The following is a 24,871-nucleotide window of genomic DNA, read 5'->3' as shown; positions in this document are numbered from 1 at the left end:
TGGCTGGGAGGAGAGAGAGAGAGGCTGGCTGGTCTTGGTGCCAGTGACAACATCATGGTCATCAGGTTTTTGGCGTTACTGAGGACAGAATGCACTGTAACACGTGATGACACCAAATCTGCAATCTGGTGTTTGCACAGCCTGGTTAGTTTGGCAGCACACAGCAAATACTCAACGCTAACAGACTTTTTATGAGGCCAGGAAAGGACCCTGTGCACTCTGTTAAGAGTTAAAAGTATTTAGAGTTCACTTTTACAACTGTACTGACAACTTCAACCCAACTAATGAATTCATCAAAACCACTGGATGCCTGCTGATGCTAGTAACCTTGTCACATTGACGATGTCCTGTCAGCTTGCTGGCTACCTAAACTAAGTTTTGTCAGCACAAAGTAATATTTTAGCTGCTAGTGAATCAATCCAGTGGTTAGGATCTAGTTAGCTACCTTTTGAAAGTTTGACTGCGTGGATTAGCCGTTGCTGCCTTCACGGCAAGCGGCAAACTGTCATCCATCTTCTTTTCTCAGGATATTTATTCAAATGATGAGCCATTTGCTTTTTTCCTGCCTGTGCTGTTATTTAGCCGGAAGGCACAACTGTGAATATGCAAAATTATTCTGTCTTTTCCTCCGCAAAAAACACCCTTAAACACTCTGACAGGTTCCTGGAGCAGTGGGGGGGGGCAATCCTCCCCTTGACACGACATCATGTGTTGAGAGTGAGAAATCTATGACATCAGAATCAGGGTTCTGTGTAGAACCCTAATAGTACCCTAATAGCCTGCCCACTCCCCACTTGCCCTTCTCAGCTGGAACCTGTGCCCACTGACAGTACTGCAGTCTGCCCTCCCCTGAGTGTCTGTGTGTAGGACTGGAGGCCTGCCAGTTCCTTTGGTGGAGACGTCCATTCACCTCGCTCACCTCAAACAGCAGTCACTGGAACGGAGAGAACCCCAAATTGTCAATGGAGCTGCGGAGATGATGTTTGGGTACAATAAATTGTTGAGGAACGAAACGTCCTAAGTTTTCCATTGCTCAGCGGCCGTGTGGCACCCACAGAACCCTGGCTGAGATTCAAAACGGTGAATACAACAGTGATTTTCATTCGCGGCCCTGAAGGGTCCGCAGGGTCAGCAGTTTTCACCTTAATATCAGCAAACCAGTTCAGACCCAAGTACAGCCCAGGTGAGGGTGGGTCGGTTCTGTAATCGACTGCTTTAGTTGATCGCTTCGAGAGCCGAGTAACGGCGTGAACCTGCCGACCCTGCGGCCCGCCAGGCCCGGGACTGAAGATGGCCGCTGTGAGGCTGGAGGCCCGCGGCAGGCCATCGGGGTTTTCTCTCCCTCGGCTTCGCGGAGCTCAGCGTGGGAGCTGTTCCAGGCCCAGATGTACGCGGAGGAAACTCTGGTGTGCGTGCAAATGGCCGCCGCTGCAGCTGTGCCATGGACAGCGTGTGCTTTGGCGGGCGGGTGTGGGGGGGGGGCAGAAAGATGGTATCAGCCACGGACGAAAAGTCATCAATTAGAGCGCGCCGCATAATCGCCCATTGTGGCAGAACAAACAAGCGGCTCTCGCTGCTGTCCCATTGTGTTCTGTCCCCGGCCCGTGCTGGGCGTGGAGCTCTCGGTGTGGGTTTGGGGCACTGGGATGGCGGGGGCGGGGGCGCTGTACCCGTCAGGCTTGGAGATGATGGCGGGGCGCTCGGACGATCGGGGGTTCTGACAGAGGGAAAGCTGCCGTGGCTTTTATTTACGATGCAGGTGTCCGCCCTTGTGGTTTTATTCAGTCTGAAGGCAGGAGAGTAGTGGGGTCGTATGAAAGATTCTGATTCACTTCTGATTCTGTGAAGTGTTGAAGGGTCGATGTAGGCACTGGGCTAATACCCCCTGCCCTGTTTGGTGCTAATTGGGGAATGGACTTGCGGCTGACAGTTTGCCTGTGACTGGGTGGAAAATTAGATTGGAATATCAAACGCACTTCCATAAATAAGACGGGCATTGTTCTAGAGAGGAGAGGGGGGGGAAGAAAGAAAAAAAAAAAACCATCAACAATGTGATCCTTCTTCCCGGCCTGTCCATTGTGTCTCGGACATTCCTGAAACGGTGCCCTGTTGCCGGAGAAAGTGTTTAATTCATCTGCATCGTCTTCAAACCTGCCATTGTCAGCTTAGCTTAGCTAGCTCCAAGGCCTTTAATTCCCCCGTTGTTGATTGCTTTTGCCCCAGCGCCAGTGCTGTGTAGCGGTATTCGAGCGCTCGGGCCTGCACTGGTGCAGTTTGCAGTGGCAGTGTCTGTAATTCTAGGCTACGGTGCCCCATGCTGTTCTCGCCTGTCTCTCAAGTCATTTTGTGCCTTAATCCTTGATCTTCGCCGGGTTGCAGTTCGTGCCGCGCGTGTAAGACCAGAAACTGCGGGCGTTCGGGCATGATGGAGCTCAGGCCTTATCCATCGTTTCCTTATCTGTCAGAGCCCACTGGGCGTAGGTCTCTCTGAAAAATAATTTAAAGCCCACTAAATTATTTTTCACAGGGCTCTAAAGCTCTCTTAAAAAAGACTGTTTAAGTACCATACCAGTCTGCATAAATATTGCTCCAGTAATTTCTGCTCTGATTGTTCATATGTTTTATTGGCCTAAATAAAAAAATAAATATATAAACGGAGCAAAAACGAGCGCATTAATTTGAAGTAAATCAAATTGCTGGTTTAATTAATCCGGATTAGGCCTTCGTCAGCGTCACAGGCGACAGGGGAACGGGGTCACGCTTCCGAAACGTGAGCGGGTTGTGGGCCTATTTTAGGTAGTTCTCAAGTGGAAGCTCATTTGCAGTGGTGCCAACTAAGTGTTTGAAGAAAAAAAAAAAAAACGGGATTTAGAAAGAAAAGAATTGCATTTCTTTTTTCTTTTTTTTTGCTGAGAGTGACACAAAAAATCGTGACAGGCTTGTTAAACCCACCTCCAGCCCCAACAATGCGAGCGACACACTGAGCTCTCTCTTCCGTTCTGGTCTCAGTGTTTTGTAATGTTGGCGGTGGTCCTTTCTAATCACACCCCCAACCCGCCACCCACCCCCCCCTTCTCCAAAAAGAGATTTCACCGTGACACCCATAGTTAGCATCGATTGACACTAAACAAGTGTAGCGGATTCCAGTGAGTTTGTTGTGTGGCCAAAAGCCGTCTGGTTTCCCTTCAAGGTTTCAGTCCCTGTGGGCTTGGTCACAGGCCAGTCTCAAGCCCCCCCCTTGCTTTGTGAGTGGGTTCAATGGCTTTTGTTATCTGAATTATGTTTCTGAAGCGAGAATTATCACCCAGAGATCCAGAGAATTCATTAGGAAGCAGACAGAGTCGTCCAAACAAGACACCAGACTTTCCTGGTTTAAAAAAAAAAAAGTGTCTGTGTTCTTGCACTGTGATTGTGAAGGACGTGCATTTGGAAGCAGGGGTTTGCAAAAACGAATTTAAACAAGTACATTTTTTCACATGTATGCATGCCTATTAAGCAAGTTTACTGTAATTTGTTCAATAGGGTTAGATTGTCTAAATATTAATGTTATATATCTATGAAGTGTAATACTAAAAATGAACACATTATATTGCCTTACTTACATAAGGTAAGTTGCATGTAAACCCATACACCCATTACCAGAAAGGCATCTTGCTAGCTCAGATGTTCTACATTGTGTTAGCTATTGCATGCATTTGTGATGTTAATATGTACAGTAATGACATTGACCTTGACACACTGCGTGCTAACAATGCAACCTTTTTCCAAGTAAGGAAAAGATCGCAGAAGCCACACATGCAGCCCTCCAGTTTGTCATTGAGAACATGTGTTTATGTCTCTCTGTTTGTGTCTCTGAGTTTGCATCTGTTTTGTTCATGTCTGTGTATTTGTGTGTCTGTGTCTGTGCTCATGTCTGTGTGTTTGTGTCTGTGTTCATGTCTGTGTGTTTGTGTCTGTGTGATTGTGTGTTTATTTGTGCGCCCAGGCTGTCTTGTGCAGCGGCAGTGTTCCCTGTTGAGTCGTGTAGAGTAATGCTGCCTCCTGTCTCTCCTCAGGTTGTGCAGCCTGACCCTGAAGAAGCTGGTGGTGATGAGAGAGCTGGACAAGGAGCTGATCTCTGTGGTCATAGCTGTAAAGATCCAGGTACCCACACACATTCTCACACACACTTAATCACTTACTCACTTAGACACACACACATACTCGCTATCTCTGACTCACACAACTGCACAGACTTACTTACACACTTAATCGCTCGCTCACTTATTCATACACTCACGTTCTCACACGTTTTATTTCTCACTCACTCATCCTTACACAATACCCACTCACTTATTCATGCATGCACACACATAGGCACTCTCTGTAACTCACACTCATACACACAGACACTCACTCAGTCTTTCAAACACACTCACACCTTTTTTCTCACTTACTCACACACACACACATGCACTGTAACAGTTCCTAATTTGCCCAAAGCCATTGTGTTGACATGCTTACTCTCTATGCAGTGTTCTTTTTTTTGGGCTCTGTCACCTGATTGGATGGTTGGATTTTGGATTGACAGCAGTGTTGCTGCAGCTCAAACTCTGCTGTCTGCACACAGGGTTCTAAGAGGATCCTCAGGTCTCATGAGATAGTGCTGCCACCTAGTGGCGTGGTGGAGACGGACTTGGCTCTCACCTTTTCACTCCAGGTAAGAAGTGGACAATTCTGTGCTCTTGTATGAGATGGAAGATATTCCTTTATTTAATGTGCAGCATACAGATGAATGGAACACAGATGTAAAATAATAATAATAATAACGTCTTATAATCACTAGTATAATGCCTTCACTAAAGATAAACTAGGAGGCACAAGATTGATCAGAGGGAATGACAAGTTGCTGCTTAGTCATCGGGGTCTGTTAAAGAGAATCGTTTTTCTCTCTTTCTCCCTCTCCCCCTCTCCCCCTCTCCCCCTCTCCAGTACCCCCACTTCCTGAAGCGCGAGGGCAACAAGCTGCAGATCATGCTGCAGAGGAGGAAGCGGTATAAGAACAGGACCATCCTGGGCTACAAGACCCTGGCGGCCGGCTCCATCGACATGGCTGAGGTACGGCCCCGGGGGGCCGGGGGGCCTCCACGCGGGGGGGTGGGGGGGTGGGAGTGGGAGCTACCTCTTTAATGCAGCGCGGTTTGTACCGGAGCCAGATCACAGGGGAGAGAGGAGGAGGAGGAGGAGGGGGGAGGCGGAGGCGGAGGAATGTGCTGAAATCACAAACCCGAAAGCAGTGAGCAGTTTACACGGGGGCTTCAGTTCTGGGACGTCTCTCACGGAAGGTTCTGGAGACGACGGTGAAGGGGTCTGATGAGCGCAGGTGGGGAGGGCAGCGCAGCGCATTGGCTGATCTGTGATTTGGATATTACCAAACCTTTCCACTGTACTTCATACAAATTGTTAATCTGTCCTCATCTGAACCTGAAGGTATTGGTTTATTTGCAAGGCAAAGTATATTTATATTGCCGAACTGAAGTATTTACATAAGTAATAATAGCAACAACTCTGTCTGCTGTTTCTCTCTTTCGCTTGCTCTGTCTCTCCTTCTCTCGCCTCTCTCTTTCTCACTCTCTCTCTCTCTGTCCTCTGTGTCTATCTTTCTCTCTCCTATTTCCCTCTCTCTCTCCCTCTCCCTCTCTCTCCCTCTCCCTCGCCCCCTCTCTCTGTCTCTCTCTCTCTGTCCTCTGTGTCTATCTTTCTCTCCTTCTGTTTCCCTCTCTTGCCTCTCTCTTTCCTTCCCTCCCTCTCTTTCCCCCTCTTTCTCTCTCTCTGTCCTTTGTGTCTATCTTTCTCTCAACCCTCTCTTTCCCCCTCTCTCCTCTCCTCTTCTCTCTCCTCTCCTTCCCCTCTCTCTCCTCTCTCTCTGCCCTTCTCTTTCCCTCTCTCTTCTTTTCCTCTCTCTCTCTCCCTCTCTCCCTTCTTTCTCCTCTCTCTCCCTCTCTCCTCTCTCTCTCCCTCCCCCTCTCTCCTCTCTCTCCCTCTCTTCTCTCTCTCTCTCTCCCTCGCCCCCTCTCCCTCTCTCTCTCTCTCTCTCTGTAAATCTGTCATTTCTGGTTGCGGACCCCTCTGTGCACATGCACTCTGTACACCACGCGCTGCGCCGCCCTCTGAAGTGTGTGGCCTTCATCGACCGCTCCGCCCCGGCCCGCGTTGCCGGGGGAGCTCTGGGCGCTTTCGCTCCGTCTGTGGGTCCTCTGCGTCTGTCAAAGGCCTCTTTGTGCCTGCTGCGTTTTGGAGAGAGAGAGAGAGAGAGAGAGAGAAGAGAGAGAGAGAAGAGAGAGAGAGAGAGAAGGAGAAAGAGAGAAGAAGAGGGAGAGAGAGAGAGAGAGAGAGAGAGAGAAGAGAGAGAGAAGAGAGAGAAGAGAGAGAGAGAGAGAGAGAGAGAGAAGAGAGAGAGAGAGAGAGAGAGAGAGAGAGAGAGAGAGTGAGAGAGAGAGAGAGATAGAGAGAGAGAGAGAGGAGAGAGAGAGAGAGAGAGAGAGAGAGAGAGAGAGAGAGAGAGAGAGCAGGATTATTAGGGTGTAAAGCCCTTGCTTCACTACACATTACAGTGTATTAGAGGGCTGAGTAGTAGTGACCCTGGCGGGGTACCTTGAAGCCTTTGTTGTTGGACGGTCATGCTTAAGTACGCTGTCTGCGGCTTCATTATTGGGCTGAAACAGCAGTGTGGAGCCAAGCCCGGTTCGAGCGATGGCTGGGGCCTGTGTCACAAAGCAGGGTGACTGAATCAAACCCAGAGCAGCTGTTTTTCCAGATGTCCAGCTGAACTCAGCATTCCTGCTTTGTGATACAGGCTCCTGGGGGGACAGTCAATGGAACGCGTGCGCTGAGCCAGAGTTCTACAGAGTCGACATGGGTCCGATTCTGTCGGTGGGAAAAGCTGCGTGTGCTTCAGACGTCTCCAGCCATTGGCTCTTAGAAACCCCCCAATCACAGCCATAAGGGAGTCCATGTCCATCAGGCCATGTCCTGCCTCTTCCCCCCCCCCCCCCGATCCCCTGTTTCCTGTCTAAACAAAGCCTGGGCCCTCTCCTGCTACTGAGGCGCTCAGTGCAGCATACGCTGTGAGGGGAGGCGGGGTCGGGGGGGGAGGCGGGATATGGGCTTGGGGTTCAATGATTGGAGAACCGGAACCGGGCAGGGGGGTTGACAGAACGTCCAGGGGGGGGGCATGAGAGGCCTGTGCGGGGGGCCGTGCTCCCGCTCCGAGACACAGGAAGCGTAAAGCTGTCAAGGCGCTAGGAAGGACGCCGCGCTCGTCGCCGAGAGCAACGATCGGAAGATCAGGAGGGGGGGGTGCGGGGTGGGGGGAGGCATCCGACCGTGATCTAATCTAAAGGCATTAAACACAGGAAAGAGACTCAATCACGAGCCCCTCTCATTCTTTTTCCTTCTTGTCATGGTGAAATAGGGACTCTGTCACTATCCATTACGGCTGGGAGAGAAATTTCCACCCAAAGCTCGGTGCTGGGGGGGGGGGTGGGGGTGTGGGGGGGGAGGTGGGGAGGTGGGGGAGACAGGTTGTTCTGGTGGTGCAGGGACTGCGTATGGAAAGCCGGAGAACTGCACTGACTCCCATGAGAGCCTGAAGCAATTCTCTTTCGTTTTTTTTCCCCCCTCTGCTCTTTCCCTCACCTCCCCATCCCCTGCTCTCCCTGCCCCCCCCCCAGGTGATGCAGCACCCGACTGAGGGGGGGCAGGTGCTGCCTCTCTGCAGTAACCAGAAGGAAATGCTGGGGAAGGTAGCAGAGATCTGGATCTTCTCCCTGTCCAGCCAGCCCATCGACCACGAGGAGGCAGCGCTGCAAGGGGGGCAGAAGATAAAGTGCACAGGTGTGTCATCTTACAGTGCATACAGCTACATACAGGTACACTGTCCACACAGGTGCGTACACTTACAGTGCATACAGCTACATACAGGTACACTGTCCACACAGGTGCGTACACTTACAGTGCATACAGCTACATACAGGTACACTGTCCACACAGGTGTGTACTCTTACACTGCATACAGGTACACTGTCCACACAGGTGTGTACTCTTACACTGCATACAGGTACACTGTCCACACAGGTGCGTACACTTACACTGCATACAGGTACATACAGGTACACTGTCCACACAGGTGTGTACTCTTACAGTGCATACAGGTACACTTGTCTGCACAGGTGTGTACACTTACACTGCATACAGGTACATACAGGTACACTTTGTCTGCACAGGTGAGTAGTACACCTACCTACACAGGAGCAGTGCACCTGCACAGTCATGCTTTACGTACACAGGTACGCTTGTCCGCACAGGCTTTGCCTTAAATCTGCACAGGTAGCTTCCTCACCTGAGGAGATTCATGTGTGAAGTAGCTTTCAGTAAAGAAAACTTCTACTACCACTAGACCAATGAGAACAATGGTGCCCAGAGCACACCTGTATCTCTTAATAAGGTGTAGCATTGGAAGACTAATGGCCACCCTGCTGAGAAACTGAACCTGTTGAAAAGCTGATGATGAAACACCTGGCGGTTTTGTAGATGCGGCTTTCTTATCCTTGGATCTAATTTATTTCAGCAATGTGTTCTGAAATGACTACGATTTGCAGAGTAATCTTTCCTTGGTCTAGATGCATTAAATGGACATTTTCTGCCGCTTTTCTGTGTTGTGTATTTCCCCGAAATTGACTTCCGACTTGTAAGCATGTCAACACCATGGCTTTGACGTGTGTTTATTTTCATTTGTTCAGATATTCATGTTGTGTGTAGTTTTTGTATTAAAATTCATCCCCCTCGCCTCCGCATTTTAAAACCTCATTTTCTCTGTGGTGCTGAATTAATGTGTTTTTACTGGAGCGCTGTGCGCCTTATCACGCGATTTCTGACCCCCAGATAACTACTCTGAGGAGGAGTACGAGAGCTTCTCCTCGGAGCAGGAGGCGAGCGACGACGCCGTCCAAGGCCAGGTGAGCATCGATGACGGACGCTCCCGTCTTTCAAACGCAGCGTTTCGCGCTCGTGTTATTTTGTATTCGTGTCCCCGCTGCGTCACCGATCGATCGCGTCTGAATCGGTGTTGTTGACAGTTCGTAGCTTTTCAGAGTCAGCTCTTAATTCTGGCAGTAGAAAAGCTGGAAGAAAGAGTGCCCAATTTTTGTGTAATTACAGAAGTCAATACGGCTTTAGCTGCCTGAGTGTAATGGAGTTCTGCAATCAACATAATTACTATTTCTCCACTGTAATTATTACTGCATGTAAGGCTATGTAATTTTGTATTGATTGTATTGTATGTTGTGCGCATGTGCGCGCATATGTGTGTGTGTGTGTGTGTGTGTACACGTATGTGTGTGTCCCTGTAGGATCTGGAGGATGACGAGTATGACGTCAGGAAGCCTAAGAAGCAGAGAAGGTCCATAGTGAGGACCACGTCCATCACCAGGGTAAGTGATCATATGTGTTTCTGTCTCCACAAAGCAGAACCGCACCGTACCCAAAAAAATTAGTTCTGCGCGTGCATGTGTACGTGCGTGCATCTGTGTGCGCGTGCGTGGTGATGTGTGTGTGTGTGTGCGTGCGTGCGTGGTGATGTGTGTGTGTGTGCGTGTGTGTGTGCACGTGCGTGGTGAGGGTCGGTGTGTGCATCTGTGTGCGCGCGTGTGAGCATGCACACGTGCGTAGGTGGTGGTGTTTGTGTGTGTGTGTGTGTGTGTGTGTGTGTGTAGTGCTGTGTAATTTGAGCCTGTTTGAACCTGTTTGAGGAGTAGTTTGTGTAGACTGAAAGGATCAGCAGTTCCTCAGTCCGTTTCCCCCTGCAGAGCAGCTCCTCTTGTTGGCAGGAGTACAGTACTGCAGTAAGGCTCACTGTTGCTCAGAGAATTCAGGAAGCTGAGGGAGTCCTGGCCTCTGCAGCCAATCGGAGAGGAGATAGAGAATTGCTGATATGCCCAAATACTCTCAAGCAGCTCCTACTTCTCTTCATTCCTTCCTTTGCCATTTCACTGATTTAAAGTCATCACCGATTGGCTTGGTGAGGATTCTGCTGTATTACTTTCATCTGTTCGTCCTCTATGGATCAGGTAAAGGAAGGAAGAAAAGAAGCTTTTGTGTTCTTTTTGACTTAGACTTTATCTGTCTGTCTAGAAGCTGCAAAGGACAAAACTGTGTCTAATGTGGTGAAACATCTTTGGGGAGAGAAAGGACAAATGATTAGATTTCAGAGATATTGTGACAACTGGTCATAGCTGTGACATGAAGGTGGTGACGGTGTTCATTTTACCAACTGCCACTAGTGTATGTACTTATTAAGTTGCTTTTGAAGACACTTCAACACAAAAGCTGTTACTTATTTCCAAGCCTGGTGCCTGAATGATTGACTGATTATTTTTACTTTTTTTTTTAGCAGCAAAACTTTAAGCAGCGGGTGGTGGCCCTTTTGAAGAGGTTCAGAGTGTCTGATGAGGTAGGGATTTTGACCGTTTCTCTCACGTTCCGTTATCGTAGTGATTGTTACCAAGGTTTCTACCATTCACAGTTGATTGGTTCACAGCTTCCCATAGTGTGCCATGTGGTTTGCAGCGGGATTGTGGGTAATGTAGTGCTTGTGTCTGCACGCCTGCCTGTGTGAAGGTGCTGGACTCTGAGCAGGACCCTGCAGAGCCTCCCCCCGAGGTCGAGGAGGACCTGGAGAGTCTGGATTTTGAGAACCCCAGCGACAGCGGCCCAGAGCTGGACGATGACGACAGCGTCCTCAGCACCCCAAAACCCAAACTCAAGTCAGTGGGATTGGTGCACGTTTGTGTGGATGCATGTATTTGATTATAAAAGTGTGCGCGCACTTGTTTTTAGTGTTTAAGCCTGATTAACGGTTGTATTTGCCAGTTGGCCCTGTTGGTGTGGTTGATTTATTAGTGCGTGCGGTGATGCTATAATATGTAATCCAAGTTATGTTGATACTATATGCTATATATGTTTTATTAAAATGGATTTGTGACCCACTGGTGGACGGCATTCCTAGCATTTGAATGGTTAATGATGACCTGACATTACACCTGCTTAGCACTCCTATCCAAAACAACCTAGAAACTTGGAGAACATCTGTATTACTCTGTGGAATACAGAAGTGCAGCATCACCACACAGGCATAGACGGCCCATTCATTATCAGTGTGTGCAAACTTAGTCAAACAGCCACGTGCACTTTACTGTGCAGATTGTTTCTTCTCCCAGCATCATTGTGGCAGTAGTAGGGGAATGCAACATTGACATCTGTGTGTGTGTGTGTATGTGTGTGTGTGTGTGTGTCTGTGTGTGATGCAGGCCGTACTTCGAGGGCCTGTCTCTCTCCAGCTCCCAGACTGAGATCGGCAGCATCCACAGCGTCCGCAGCCAACGGGAGCCGCCCAGTCCAGTGAGTGCCCCCCGTCACATGACACTATGACACGCTGCACTGCTGTCACATGACCTGGGTGCACCTGGCCTTTAAATCAACTTTCTCCTCTAGGCCAGCACACACCCAGGCCCCCATGTTTCTGGCCTTCATTTTAGAGGGGCTGTATGCATTTTTTACATAGCTGCAGCCTGTTGCCAGGCAACTTGGGCTGATTTGGTTCTGTTTGTCTCGCAGATGGACCCTGACAAGGCCAAGAGCGGAGCAGCGAAGTTCCAGGCGGACGACGTGTCGGATAACGTCTCATACGTGCGTGTTTATTTATCCTCCGTGATTACTCCACCAGTCATCTGCCGCCATCTTTTGGGTTTAGCACTTAATCCTCTTTATTTGTTGTTGTCTGGCCTCTCCCCTCCTCCCTTACTGTCCCCCAGGAACACCCAGAGGCCATCACCCCCACAACGGAGCTGGAGATGGACAATATGGACACCTTCCTGGAGAAGCTGCCCCCTAGTGGCAAGATGACCAAGACCGAGTCACTCATCATCCCGTCCAACAGGTAACGCTTTACTCCCCTTCTCCTCCAACCTGCTGCCTCTGTACCCCTCCAGATACCTACCCCACACCGCACCTCCCATTGCTCTCCCTCCTACCTCTGCTCCTTTGCTCCGTCTTTAAAAATCCATCTCATATTACCCCGTCACCCCATCCAATCTTCCCCATACAGGCAGGAGCCCAAGCTGGCTGGCCGGAGAGGAAGGAGCACTTCACTCAAAGAGCGGCAGCCCAGCAGGCCGCAGAACGAGAGGGCAAACAGCCTGGACAACGAGCGTTCGCTCGACACGCGCTGCCACCTTCAGGTAGGGAGGAGAGCTGCAGTCTCGGAGCTGTCCCTCCTGACTGAGCTGTATCGTTGTGTTTGCTGGGCTGTGTAGGGCAATGAAATTGTTTCCATGGTTTCCTTCTTTTACTTTATTCCACCCCCCATGTTGCCACCCCCATCAGATTCCAAGGAAAACGGTCTACGACCAGCTCAATCACATCCTGGTGTCAGATGACCACCTCCCGGACAGCATCATCCTCATCAACACATCTGACTGGCAGGGACAGGTGAGGGGGCGGGGTGGCTCTCTGCTGTGACTGTCTAATTTCTTTTTGCTGGGGGAGGGGTGTGTAGTGACTCAACAGCAGGCCGTAACAGTTTTTTTTCCCCTGGTGGTTGGTGTTGACCCGTCAATCTCTGTCTCTCCGCACGTCTCTCTCTGGTCCTCCTGTCGCTGGTCTCTCTCTCTCTCTCTCTCTCTCTGTCGCTCAGTACCTGTCCGACGTGCTTCAGAATCACCAGCTCCCCGTCGTGTGCACCTGCACGACCGCGGACATCCAGGCCGCGTTTAACACCATCGTCTCGCGCATCCAGCGATTGTAAGTCCGGCACAGACGCGCGCTGTTTCTCTCTCTCTCTCTCTCTCTCTCTCTTTCTCCACACCCCTCTCTCCACCCCTCTCTGTCTCTCTGTCTTCGTTTTCTGTGCTCTGTACACGGAGGTGTTTCTCATTCTCTTTCTCACTGTTGACTCCAGCGCTTCCCAAGGGCTTGCCTGTTGAAAAGAACGTAACTGCAAAGCCACGTACAAAACATCATATTATCCCATTTCCTGTTTATACCGCTGTGGGCTGGGAAATGGGGCTACTGGGAAAAGGTTTAGACTTATTTGCCGTACACCCATCATATCCCAATCTTCTATCATTATGCATAAGGTATCTTATGTTTTACCGGAACGCCTGCTGGCTTGATTTAGCCTTAACGTGTAGTAGTAGTTCAGACTCAAAATTACATTTATATGTAACCACAATTTTGCTGTTACGTTAGTGTTTATGGCAGCATAGGCTGTATTTTGTTGTTTTGTCAGGTGTCAGTGTCTCTCCATTTCTCTCACTCTCCCCCTGTCTTCCTCTCCCCCCAGCTGTAACTGTAACTCCCAGACCCCCGTCCCCATCAAGATAGCGGTGGCAGGGGCGCAACACTACCTCAGCGCGGTGCTTCGCCTCTTCGTCGACCACCTCTCCCACAAAACGCCCGACTGGCTGGGCTACATGCGCTTCCTGATCATCCCGCTGGGTGAGTGTGAGGAGGAGGACGGAACCTTCCGGAACGTTCCGGATCAGTTCCGTTACGCGCTTCCGCGCGGCCTTGCCCTCGCCTGCCTGAACACCGGCCGTGTCTTTGTGCGCTCAGGTTCCCACCCTGTCTCCAAGTACCTGGGCACCATTGACTACCGGTACAACAGCCTGTTCCAGGACGCGGCCTGGAGAGACCTGTTCCACAAGCCGGAGGCTCCGATATTGGGTAAGGAAGGAGCCGATCGCTGCCGTTTCGCTCACTGTGTACACGCTGAGGATCCAACATGCAGCCAGTGCTGGAGGATATCCTCATGTGATTTACTCAGTCCCACATTTTCAGTTTAAGGCAGCGGTGAATTTCATCACAAGTACTTAGCGTATCTTTGTGGTGTGATGAGACCAAGGTCTTTATATTTTGTTCTGATTAGTAGAGTGTTGATATGTGGACTTTCTATCAGGAAGCTGAGCTGGAGAATTTTCAAAATGTCGTTGTGCAATAAAGTCCTGCCGTAGATTGTTCTTATGTAGATCAAGAACGAAGCCATGTTGGAAAATGATGTGTTGTACTTTTAGAATGAAGTCGTGCTGGAGAATTTTCTTATGCAGTTCAAGAACAAAGTCATTCTGGAGAAGATTCTAATGTTCTAGGTTGACGCCATACTGGAGAATGTCCAGACAGTGCACGTGACAGTGGCACTTCCAGACAGTGCACGTGACAGTGGCACTTCCAGGCAGTGCACGTGACAGTGGAACTTCCAGACAGTGCACGTGACAGTGGCAGCTCCACACTGACTGGATGAGTCACTGGCTCTCCTCCTGTATTTCCCCTGCAGTTCAGGAGAGTCCAGACGTGGTTTCCCGGGTTACGCAGTACATGGTGGGAGCCAATGGGGCCCATCAGCTGCCCATTGCTGAGGCCATGCTCACGTACAAGCAAAAGAGGTGAGGCTGCAGGCTCCGCCCATCACACCTGAAGTATTCTAGAACCGTGATCGGTCAGTCCAGTAGTAACTTTATAGCAGCCAGATTTAGCTAACGTCAGCCCAGAATGTTAACAAGATTACAACAACTTTCTTCACAGTCCTTTCTTAACCAGTGAAAGTGCAGATGTTCCGGTTTTTAGAGTAGATCCCGGCACTCTGGAGATGGATTAAGATCATAGCATTGGTGCAGATGGAAGATTAAGAGGTCCTTAGGAACTATCAGAGTCTTATTCTCACTTTTTACAGGGAATTAACTGCTAGGCAGAGGCTCTGATCCCTGCAAGGCTGTATTGAACAGCTGGCTCTGAAGGTACTATCTGTCAGCGTTAGCTAGTAGAACAGATTGTAGAGGAAGAGTAGCCGTGACTGATTTGTACTGTGCATTTCGCTGTGTGTGTTTTTCGTCATTTAGAATAAAATGTACCGGCTTTAGAAGTGTGGCTGTTTTACTAGGGACACATGCACTTAATCCTCTCTTGATTCCGTGTGATGAATATGCCTTTAGGACTCCAGGTCACTGGGAGAGCAGCCATTTTAAAGCCTACTGAGACACAGGCCTCACTGTCCGTCCATCTCGTGTGTGAATAACACCTGTTTCCTGTTTGTTTGTTTGTTTGTTTATTTGTTTGCTTTCTTTGAAGGAAAAAGAGCTTTCATTTTGATTTTGCAGTAAGGTATTGTGGTTTGCCTGAGTCCCGTGTTGTTCTTGGTGATTCGATTGCTTTTGTCTGTTCGACTCGTCCTCTGTCCTGGCAGCCTTTACCGGCCCATTCTACTGGTGCCTGATGTTCGGCGTGAGCCCGTTCCTTTCCAGCGCACTAAGTCCAACCCCATCAACATCTCCTGCCCTGGTCCCAGAAGGTTACAGTCCAGGGACACTGAGATCAGGCACTCCAGGCCAGTTGTGCTCCCTTACCTGATTGATTTAGACCTGTGACACTCATGCGGGGTGAACTCTGGCCAAGTAGTCCCATCACTTGTTCAATCAGTTAACCGTCAGATAGAAAAAAAAGATCTCCAGTAGATTTGAGTGCCTCTTGCTTGTAGTCCGTCGGATTTCCACACATTTCCCTTAGAAATGGCAGGGAGATCCCCAGACGGGACAGAATGTACCTCTCTATAGGCCTCCAGAGACAGCACAGGGAATTATGGGTCTGTATTTACCCTTTGTAATGTAAGTTTTTTGGAATGTTTTTTCAAAATTCCAAATCAGTGTTCTAGAACTCCATCGCTTTCAGTTACCAGCAGTGATTGTTACATCAGCATTAGAATGTCCAGTTAAGAACATTCTAATCACATATTTCATTATCTTACACCTCAAAGGGTTAAGGGCCTTCTTTAGTGTGATTGTAGTGAATTCCTGTACACAGGGAGCCTGAACTGTTGACTGGCAACGCAGCTGCTTATGTCAATATAAAGATCACGTACACACACCACTGGGAACAGTACAAACAAATATTTATTTGTTATAGAGTGTCCGCTAAAAACATCTGATGGAAACGCAGTTTAGTTCTGCTGATATGACACACTGCGGAGCACCAGCCAGGTGCATAAGTCACGTACAGTTTTGCGTTTAAATTTTACTCCCAGGGCGGGGCAGAATTCAGGCACAGTGTTGCGTTAAAATTTTACCCCCTGGGTGGGGTAAAGGCTGTCCTCTCTGCCCTCTCCCCTTGTCTGTACTCCTGCTTCAGGTTTCAATTCTTGTGTGCTGAGGGCTGCTTGTGTCTACTCCAAATGTATCATTTCAGATGTTACATTTTCACAGTAGTTGAAAAATGGGGAATTATATGTTGTATACTGTATATGCATGTAGATAAACATATGTGCAGTATGAGCTGCGCATATTACTTAATTTATGTCCATATATAGAGCTAATATATGTGCATTCATATAAATTCAGTTGTTTATGTCCATGCGTACAGTATACAAAGGGTGTACATATGTGCATACATATCTCTGTATGTAACACGCGTGTGCATATGTACACACTTATTTTCCACGCCATCTTTATTTTTTACACCATGAACAGATGAGGTGTTTATATTTGAGTGGACCTCAGCCGACGCACACACTTGTGGCTATGCCTCGTGGCTGCGCGGCCTGGCTTGAGCTCGCAGCCCCCTGTCGCTCGTCTCTGCTGCTCGGGGGGGCAATGGTGGCACTTTCCTTTCCAGCTGGTGCTCTGACCTGTCCAATCGTTTCACCCCTTCAGACATGTGCATCGTGTCTACGGCTTGTGGAGGGGGAGGTGTGTGTTGGGGGGGCTGTCTGGACTGCTGGGGGGGGGCGGTTGGGTCGGGGGATGGGTGGGGGGAGGCGGTTTGGCTGAAAGCCTAAGGCTATGCCTGCATGTCCTGCTCTTGCTTCTTGGTTACCAATCAGGTTGGGGATGGGAGAAGGGGTGAGGGTGGGGGGGTGTGTGGCTGGGGTAAATCACTGGGTCCTAAAACAAAACCTGGTGCTCAGAAAATGAATTGCAGGTGTACTGTTTTGGTTTTTTACTTTGCAAAATTATACCTGTTTTTTGTAGAGTGTTTGTAGCACTGTCTTTATATGAAATACGTGAAACATAAAAATGACAACAGTTTTGCATTATGATTTTGCGGTCTAATTTGGATGTAAAGTGGATGAAGTAGCGCATGCAGTCATGCATTGAACTTTGTTAAGGAATTGTTTTTGGACCTCTGATTCATTTAAATCAAAGCAAGGCTTGTATGCAATAGAAACTTTGACCCTTTTACTTATCACAAATCACCATGGCAACTGATGGTAACTTACTCAGCTACCAGCTTTTTGGGAGGGGGGCAGGTCCATCAGCATCTGGTTTATAACCTGATCGGTGGGTCAAAGTTTCAATCTTAATCTGACCCCAAATGACCCCAGGATCCTGTACTTGCAGTTAACGATCGTCTGATTTTGTCCTGCTCATTGCGTTTTTGCATGCGTTTGCAAAGGCCCGGGCCAGAGTGTTACTGACATCTACAGTCCAGCCAGTAACTGTCCTTTAAGATCAAGGTGACTGTACAGCCAGTTAAGTGACTGTAAGCATTTGTGTTTGTTAAAAAAAAGTTGTAATCGAAATACACTGAACTCTGGTAGTCGTTCTAATATTTATATAACAAATATGTAAGAATGACACAGAATACGAGAGTGATGTACCATGATCATTTCTGGACAGCACTGGAGCAATGCATTTTCAGGCCTTGAATGCCACGCCCACCGCCCACACCCCCAGACAAATTTAGCTTTGTCTGATGATACCTTGTTTTGCCGGAACAGTAAGCCTGTGTTTGCCCCAGCTGCCCGGCTCGGCTCTAAGGAGGACCGAACCCTCACAGAATTATAGCCCTTCATCAGCGACAGTGATCCACAGCTGATGAACGAACACTCTGAGATCCAATGACACTCTGGCCCGAAGGCTTCTGGGGGAACTCGACTTGGAGAGAGACGAGTTGGGGAGTCGAAGACACGGGACGGTTGGGGGGTGTGTGATGCTAATTTTTGCGTTCTGGCTTTGCGTCCCCCTCTCCTCCTCTGTGCTCCTGTGATCCCGCCCCTTCACAGCCCCGACGAGGACTCCTGCCAAAAGTTCATCCCTTTCATTGGGGTAAGAGAGCCCCCGTGCTGACTGCACTGTGTGGGCAGTGCGGGGGCACATACACAAGTTTTGTTATTTTTATAGCCTCCTGACGACTGCCAGAAAAAAAGTTTGAGTATATATATATATTTTTTTACCAAATACAAGTCTTTGATTGAAAAAGCATGTTGCAGTGACAATATTTCTAAAAATATTCTTTTTATTGAATGTCTTTTGTGGTGTATGCTTCAGCACAATAATTGTGTATAAGGAAGATATCCTACATATGTAATGTATCTGCATTTCTTTAATATTTCTATGATTTCATATCTTTCTTATTGAGCGTGGTAGTAATCAAATACAAAAACAAAGAAACCTAGACTTGTCCCTCCAAACAGAATTATTTTCTTCTTATTGTGTGCTCATGCCAGCATAGGAAAAGGTGCCATTTTAAAAGATGGCGCACAGGCTAACAGCCTGTCTAACGGCCTGATAATCTGACCCTTCTCCAGGTGGTGAAAGTGGGCATCGTGGAGCAGTCGTCCGCCACATCAGGTGGGTGTAGCGGAAGGACAGATCTATCGCGGTGGTGGTCTGTTATGCTGTTATGTTTCTGCTGGAATTAATTATGTTGTGAAATCAATCACTATTAAAAAGCTAACCAGTATGACAGAAGTTTAGTACATGTGCGTGTACTTAAATTTTGTAAATGGTGGCAGAACGGTTGTAGCTCAGGCAGAGTACTTCATAATGATAATCTCTCTCTCTCTCCCCTTCTCCCTGGTCTCTCCCTCCCTCCCTCCCTCCCTCCCTCCCGTCCTGCAGGGGACTCTGATGATGCCGCCCCGATAGGGACAGGCCTCCTCTCCTCCACCCCTCCACAGGTGTCCCCCGCCCTGAAAGAGGCTTCGCCGACTCCGCCCTCCTCCCCTTCTGTCAACACCAGCTTCATCTCATACAGGTGTGCTGTCCCATGCAACACATGCTTACACACAGCTTCAGCCAGGCTGAAATTGAGTGTGTGTGTGTGTGTGTGTGTGTGTGTGTGCGCGTGCATGTGTGTGTGTCTGTGTGTGTGTCTGTGATTTCTGGAAATATACGTATACTGGATTACATTCATTCATTGGAAGCCTACGTAAATTCTCCATTTGCTATGTAGGTCATAATATTGGCATATAGCCTAAAAAGTTTAAGGCAGGATTCTGATTTATGAATCAGACAGTACGAAATGAAAAAAGAGGACCGTAGAACATTGAAAGAGGGCAGTAAAATATATTCTCACCGAAGCGAGTTTCAGAACTGAACACCTCATGCTGAGTATTGCTCCTCTCTCCCCGCTGCTGTGTTGGGTGCAGTTCTCCCGGGGGCAGCCAGGGGGAGCTGATGGGCCTGCAGGTGGACTACTGGGTGGCCCCGCTGGACCGGAAGCGGGACGTGGAGAAGCGGGACTCGTCCTCCAAGAACACGCTGAAGTGCACCTTCCGCTCCCTGCAGGTCAGCCGGCTGCCGCTGGCCGGGCCCGACTTCAGTGCCCAGCCCACCATGTCCATGACTGTGGTCACCAAGGAGAAGAACAAGAAGGGTGAGGGGGGGGGGGGCTAGCTTTCTTTACTCCTGCTGCTCTTCTCCAGCGCTCAAGTGCTGTAATTGATGGTAGAATGTTTGTAGCTCAGGCAGTGTACTTTGTAATGGCTATCTTTCTCTGTCTCTCTTTCCCCTCCTCTCTCCCTCTTTCTCTCTCCCCCCTCTCTGTCTCTCTCTCTTCCTCTCCCTTCCTTTCGCTCTTCTTTCCTCTCTGTCCCTCCCTCTCTCCCTCACTCCCTCTTTCTCTGTCTCTCTCCATCTCTCTCTCCCTCTCTCTCTTCCTCTCTGTCCTTCCCTCCCTCTCTCTCTCCTTCCCTCCCTCCCTCCTTCTCTTCCTCTCTCTCTCTCTCTCTCTCGGCTGGTCTGACTTTATGCACATTGGTTTCTGACTGCTTCATCCTCCCTCTTCTCCTCAGTCATGTTTCTGCCAAAGAAGACAAAGGACAAGGAGGTGGAGTCTAAAAGCCAGGTGATCGAGGGAATCAGCCGACTTATCTGCACTGCCAAGCACCAGCAGACCATGCTGAGAGGTGAGAGCCAACCTGTGCTGTACCACCTTATGCTATACCACCTCAGCGCACATGCTATACCACTCCAATGCACATGCTATACCACCTCAAAGCACATGCTATACCACTCCAATGCACATGCTATACCACCTCAGCGCACATGCTATACCACCCCAGTGCACATGCTATACCACCTCAATGCACTGTATACCACCCCGTGCACAGCACACCCATGCTATCACTTCCTCCACTGTTGCCTGATTGACTGTCCAGTTCGTTCACCGCCCTGAGTGAAAGTGCTGAAGAGACACCAAAATGCTTTTGTTGAATTGAATGGAAATTTCAATTGTCAGCACTTTATAAATTACGCTATATTAACCTTTGCCGTCCACCTCCTGCACTGCTATACCACCTCAATGCACGTGCTATACCACCCCGATGCACAAGCTACCACCTCATGCTATACCACTTCCTCCACTGTGCCTGATTGACTGTCTTAAGTTCACTGCACTGAGAAAGCGGGAAGGGAACAAAATGTTTTGTTGAATTGAATTCTTTTTTTTTTGCATATTCACAAATTGCGTCAGCCGAGAAGCTTATTTAAATTTTTACCGGTTTATCTGACCTTTACCGGTGTATCCACCTCCCCCTGGGCCCCAGTGAGTTTGGCTGTGCTGAAGTTTGCCGTTGGGTAGCGCGTGCTTTTTGATGGAGGTCTTGATTAACAGAGGCGTGAATGCCGCTCGCGTAACAGCGGGGGTGTTTCCACTGCCACAGGAAAGAGAGCGCTCGAGTCGAAAATGTACCGGCAGAAAACAAAACCCCTGAAAGCAGTTAGAACATTCACAAGAAAAGCACAGATTCAGTGAGTAATTCTGTCTGGAGAAAACAAAAAAAAAGAGGGAGAGAGGACTACGTGCTCTAGTCTCGTTAGCGCAAAAGCAGCTTCCAAGAACACATTCCGCATAGTCCAGATGCCTTTCATCCTGAAATAAAAAGAGAACTAGACATCCAAGCCAATTCAGTTCATTTTTATGTTGACCTTGCTAACATTGTAACTACTTATTTTTCTCTTTTTTTTTTCTTCGAAGTAATCACCTTTAAGGTGGTTTCACCTGAGATGAGAATGTGTGAATTTTACGTCCATGCTGTAATTACAATATTATATATATAATATATATAATGACATACAATTCATATTCCACATATATTTTGATTCATTAACCTAGACAAGGTCATGGTTGGCCAGCATTATTAGCATTTCTTAGCTTGTGCATTCACCTTGCCTTAAATGTAAGCTGACCTCATCCTGGAGTCCACCAGCCCCACTTATGCCTCCTCCTGTCCAGACACCATAAAATTCATATTTAGTTTTTTAGTGACCCCCCCCCCCCCACCTTTTTGTCCCAATTTGGAATGTCCAGTTTGACAGTGTTCACTGATGTGACCTCTGCTATAGATGCAGGAGAGCGTAGACAGCCGTGCTCTCCGCTGAAGTGTGTGATGTCAGCCACTGCCTCTTATCGCACTGTAATCTTTCAGTCGGGCTCACATAGCGAGCCACTTAATGTACAGCTGACCGCAGGCATCCGGAGAGGGTCGTTAGCTCGTGATGAGATGCTGTCTTCCTGGTGAACTGCAGCCCTCCCTTCCCTGGGCTGGGGTGGCACCAATTCTGCGTCACCCTGAGGTGCTGCCGTTTCCAGGCAACACTGGGGACCATATCGATTCGCAGCCCGTCCCATCCAGGACCGGACCATGCACAGACTGTTTTTTGGGGGTGTGGGGGGATATGCTCCAAAAAAAAAAAAGGGTTAGCTCTGATAAGCTATAAAATAGCTGCAGCCAAAAGTGCACTTTTGGTGTCTCAGGGTGGGCAGGAATACTCTTCAGCATATGTTGGTGTCTGTCTGTGCACTTACCTGGTCCCATCAAAACACTCTTGAACGGTGGCTTAACAGAATGAGCCACTCAGCAGCCCCCTGAAATCTTCCTGTCGATGGTGGACAGCAGAGATACGTTATTTGCTTTTTGTGTCTCTTTTCTCTTGCAGTGCTCATCGATGGAGTGGAATGGAACGACGTCAAGTTTTTCCAGCTGGCTGCCCAGTGGTCCTCTCACGTCAAGCACTTCCCCATCGGCATATTCGGACACTCGAAAGGCCCCTACTAACACCCTCTGGGGGCCCTCATCTGGAACTGTGGACAGCCCCCCACGTGCCAACAGCCTTGAGTCTCCCCTGGGCCCACCTCCTGTGGTCCTTCGGCCCCTCCCCTTCTCATAATTTAAGATCCCGCCTTCCCTAATCCTGAGTTCCGTTTGTTTGTTTGTTTTTTTTTAATTTTTTTTTTTTTAAACAAGATTTTGTTTTGACTACAAGGAGGTGGAGCTGTTCAGGGGAGATTTTTTGTTTTGTTTGTTTCCTTCTTTGCTCGACCCCCCCGTCCCCCTCCCCCTCCGCTGTGCTTTTTAAACACTTCCCTGCTGACTTTTTATAGACTTTTTGAAAGATGAAAATGGAAAACCTAATGAAAATAATCATTTGAAATGATTGAATTAACTCCTAACCTTGCAAGTGCTCAGGCTTTGTTTGGCTGCTCACTGTGTCCTCCTCCCGGTGGATTTTAAGTTTCAAGCACTTGGCTCGTGTCAGTTAACGAGATAACAAGCCCCTTTTCTTTAGAGCATCTCCTAACCAAACAGATTTTTAGGTTGCACTGACTCCAGCACAAACAAGGACACAGGCTCTCTGTCCTTTGAGTCTAAGTATCTGGAAGAATGGGCTGGAATTTCCAGGTGGAATGTTCCTGGCTCTCCCTAATCCCCAGCACCCCAGCTCCCCAGCACCCCAGTACCCCAGTACCTGCTTCAGTGTTTAGAAAAGCCTCTAATCTCTTTGCAGTAAAAAAAAAAAAAAAAAAGAAGCTTCATGATTTTTCAGTGGACTTGCATCTCTATGGAGGCTCACAGCATTCATTTAAAGGAGACTGAATTGTGCAATAAACTGTAAATAAAATGAACATACTCCTTACAGCTGAACCGACAGGTGTGCTCCTGTACTGATGTCACCCCTCAGTACCCCTCTCAGTTTGTCTGCCTTTCTGTTTGTGATGGGAGGGGTTTTTGGGGAAGATGTTGGGGTGGGTTTTGGGGGGTGGGTATAGAGTGGGTGGTACGCTGGATGAACCATCCGTGATGTGTTGAGAGTATTACCAAATCACACGTAGTATGTGCATTTCTTTCTTTCTTTCTTTCTTTCTTTGTCCTCTGCCTTTTCTTCCGCTCTCCTCTTTTCCTCGCCGTCTTTAATCCCGCTCATTTAGATTCAGATCAGTGTTTTATTTTCACTGGCCGTGATGACTGCCAGTGGAATGAATAGGTCACAGTCAAAAGGGTCCTTCACTCCAGCCCATTTCGTTTTGATGTACCAGTACACGGGAAAAAGGTACCGAAGATAAAAGCACTTTTTGTAACCGTTTGACTCTTAAGCCCTTTTAAACGTAATCAAATTTACCAATCCCTTAATTAAACCATGTTGTTTCTTTTTTTGGACACTTTGTACACAAGAACGGTACCTAAGATAAAGCACTTTTGTAACTATTTGACACTAAGCCCATTTAAAATGATCCAATTTAGTAATTACTTCATTAACCCACATAATTTATTTTTTGACACATGAATTCCAAGTCCCTTCCCCCCACCCCCAAATAGTTGAGATGATGTATATAGAGGGGCTGTCACGCTGCAGGAGTGGATGGCACAAAACAAAATGTGTGGTGTCAGCACATCTTTATATATGTTGTAATGGTCATGTGTTTAACAGCCACTCCAAATGCACTCTGTCAGACAGCAAGTTCATTTAAGTTATTTCAAGTTTCCTCCGTTTGCCTTCTATTTGGTGACTGCAGAAGGTCAGTAATATGAAAGGGTGAATAAAAACAACTTTGCCCTAAGTGGTTCAGGGACTGGGTAATTGACAGTTGCCTCGGACTTGAACCCCATTACCTGTGGCAGAAGTGAGTCCGTTATTTGCAAGATCCAGTAAAGAGAACTCGGGTGCATTTAGTCACATTGCGCACACACAAAATATTTTCCTGCTGTCGCTACAAAACAAAAAAACACTTAGAGTGAAAGGCAAGAATGGTGGCCATCTTGCACCCAGTACTGTTGCCTGAATTGGATGAGGGACATCACAGGAAGTGCAAGTGGCTCCACACTCATTTTTCATGTTTGTAAGTGTCATTTTAGTATCGTCAGTATTGACCTCTGGTGTGGTGTTTAACCTGAATGAAGGAGGAACGGGCTGCCATTGTCCTCTATCCCTACCTTCTTAAAATGTTCAAACTATAAACCTGGGACAAGCTACTGAGGTTGAATTGAGAATCTGAATGTCATTAAGAAGAATGTGTGCTTTGTAATCTTGACGAAGAAGACCCCAAAGAACACATTTTATTTCTAAATTGGTTCCACTATGAGTATTTTTAAAGTAATTTGTGTAATTTTGTTCAAACAGATCTCTGTAACATGTTCTGTTTTCCTGTGGGATTATGGGGTGTTGCTATTGGATGGTTTCCCTGAGGGAAAAATGTAATTTGCAAAATACTACCACTGTAATCCCTTAATTGGGAATAATAAACTAGACACACTAAACATGTGCTCTGATGTTTTATTAAGATATGA

The 24,871-nt window shown here is 48.1% G+C and overlaps 1 protein-coding gene across 8 annotated transcripts in view; it reads left to right on the top strand.

Moving 5' to 3' along the window:
- Positions 1 to 24,841, top strand: part of pacs2 (phosphofurin acidic cluster sorting protein 2) — a 67,501-nt gene extending 42,660 nt beyond the window's left edge. For 4 of the 8 annotated variants that reach the window (XM_064320558.1, XM_064320383.1, XM_064320276.1 and 1 more), the window contains 24 exons: positions 4,056 to 4,143; positions 4,610 to 4,699; positions 4,972 to 5,097; positions 7,713 to 7,875; positions 8,923 to 8,996; positions 9,390 to 9,470; positions 10,430 to 10,489; positions 10,657 to 10,802; positions 11,346 to 11,436; positions 11,653 to 11,724; positions 11,850 to 11,974; positions 12,143 to 12,275; positions 12,421 to 12,525; positions 12,731 to 12,837; positions 13,379 to 13,533; positions 13,651 to 13,761; positions 14,369 to 14,477; positions 15,275 to 15,415; positions 18,086 to 18,128; positions 18,611 to 18,653; positions 18,924 to 19,059; positions 19,454 to 19,680; positions 20,099 to 20,212; positions 22,245 to 24,841. In XM_064320558.1, coding sequence (XP_064176628.1) covers positions 4,090 to 4,143; positions 4,610 to 4,699; positions 4,972 to 5,097; positions 7,713 to 7,875; positions 8,923 to 8,996; positions 9,390 to 9,470; positions 10,430 to 10,489; positions 10,657 to 10,802; positions 11,346 to 11,436; positions 11,653 to 11,724; positions 11,850 to 11,974; positions 12,143 to 12,275; positions 12,421 to 12,525; positions 12,731 to 12,837; positions 13,379 to 13,533; positions 13,651 to 13,761; positions 14,369 to 14,477; positions 15,275 to 15,415; positions 18,086 to 18,128; positions 18,611 to 18,653; positions 18,924 to 19,059; positions 19,454 to 19,680; positions 20,099 to 20,212; positions 22,245 to 22,363 — 2,625 coding nt within the window. In that variant the 5' untranslated portion in view covers positions 4,056 to 4,089 and the 3' untranslated portion in view covers positions 22,364 to 24,841. Of the gene's footprint in view, positions 1 to 4,055; positions 4,144 to 4,609; positions 4,700 to 4,971; positions 5,098 to 7,712; positions 7,876 to 8,922; positions 8,997 to 9,389; positions 9,471 to 10,429; positions 10,490 to 10,656; positions 10,803 to 11,345; positions 11,437 to 11,652; positions 11,725 to 11,849; positions 11,975 to 12,142; positions 12,276 to 12,420; positions 12,526 to 12,730; positions 12,838 to 13,378; positions 13,534 to 13,650; positions 13,762 to 14,368; positions 14,478 to 15,159; positions 15,193 to 15,274; positions 16,788 to 18,085; positions 18,129 to 18,610; positions 18,654 to 18,923; positions 19,060 to 19,453; positions 19,681 to 20,098; positions 20,213 to 22,244 lie in introns of those variants that run through there. The other 4 variants (XM_064320345.1, XM_064320445.1, XM_064320516.1 and 1 more) reach the window with 4 other exon arrangements.
- Positions 24,842 to 24,871: the final 30 nt, after the last annotated feature.

This window comes from Anguilla rostrata, chromosome 1 (assembly GCF_018555375.3).
Source record: "Anguilla rostrata isolate EN2019 chromosome 1, ASM1855537v3, whole genome shotgun sequence".
In the NCBI taxonomy this organism is placed as follows: Eukaryota; Metazoa; Chordata; class Actinopteri; order Anguilliformes; family Anguillidae; genus Anguilla; species Anguilla rostrata.
This window is presented reverse-complemented; position numbering and strand designations above follow the sequence as displayed.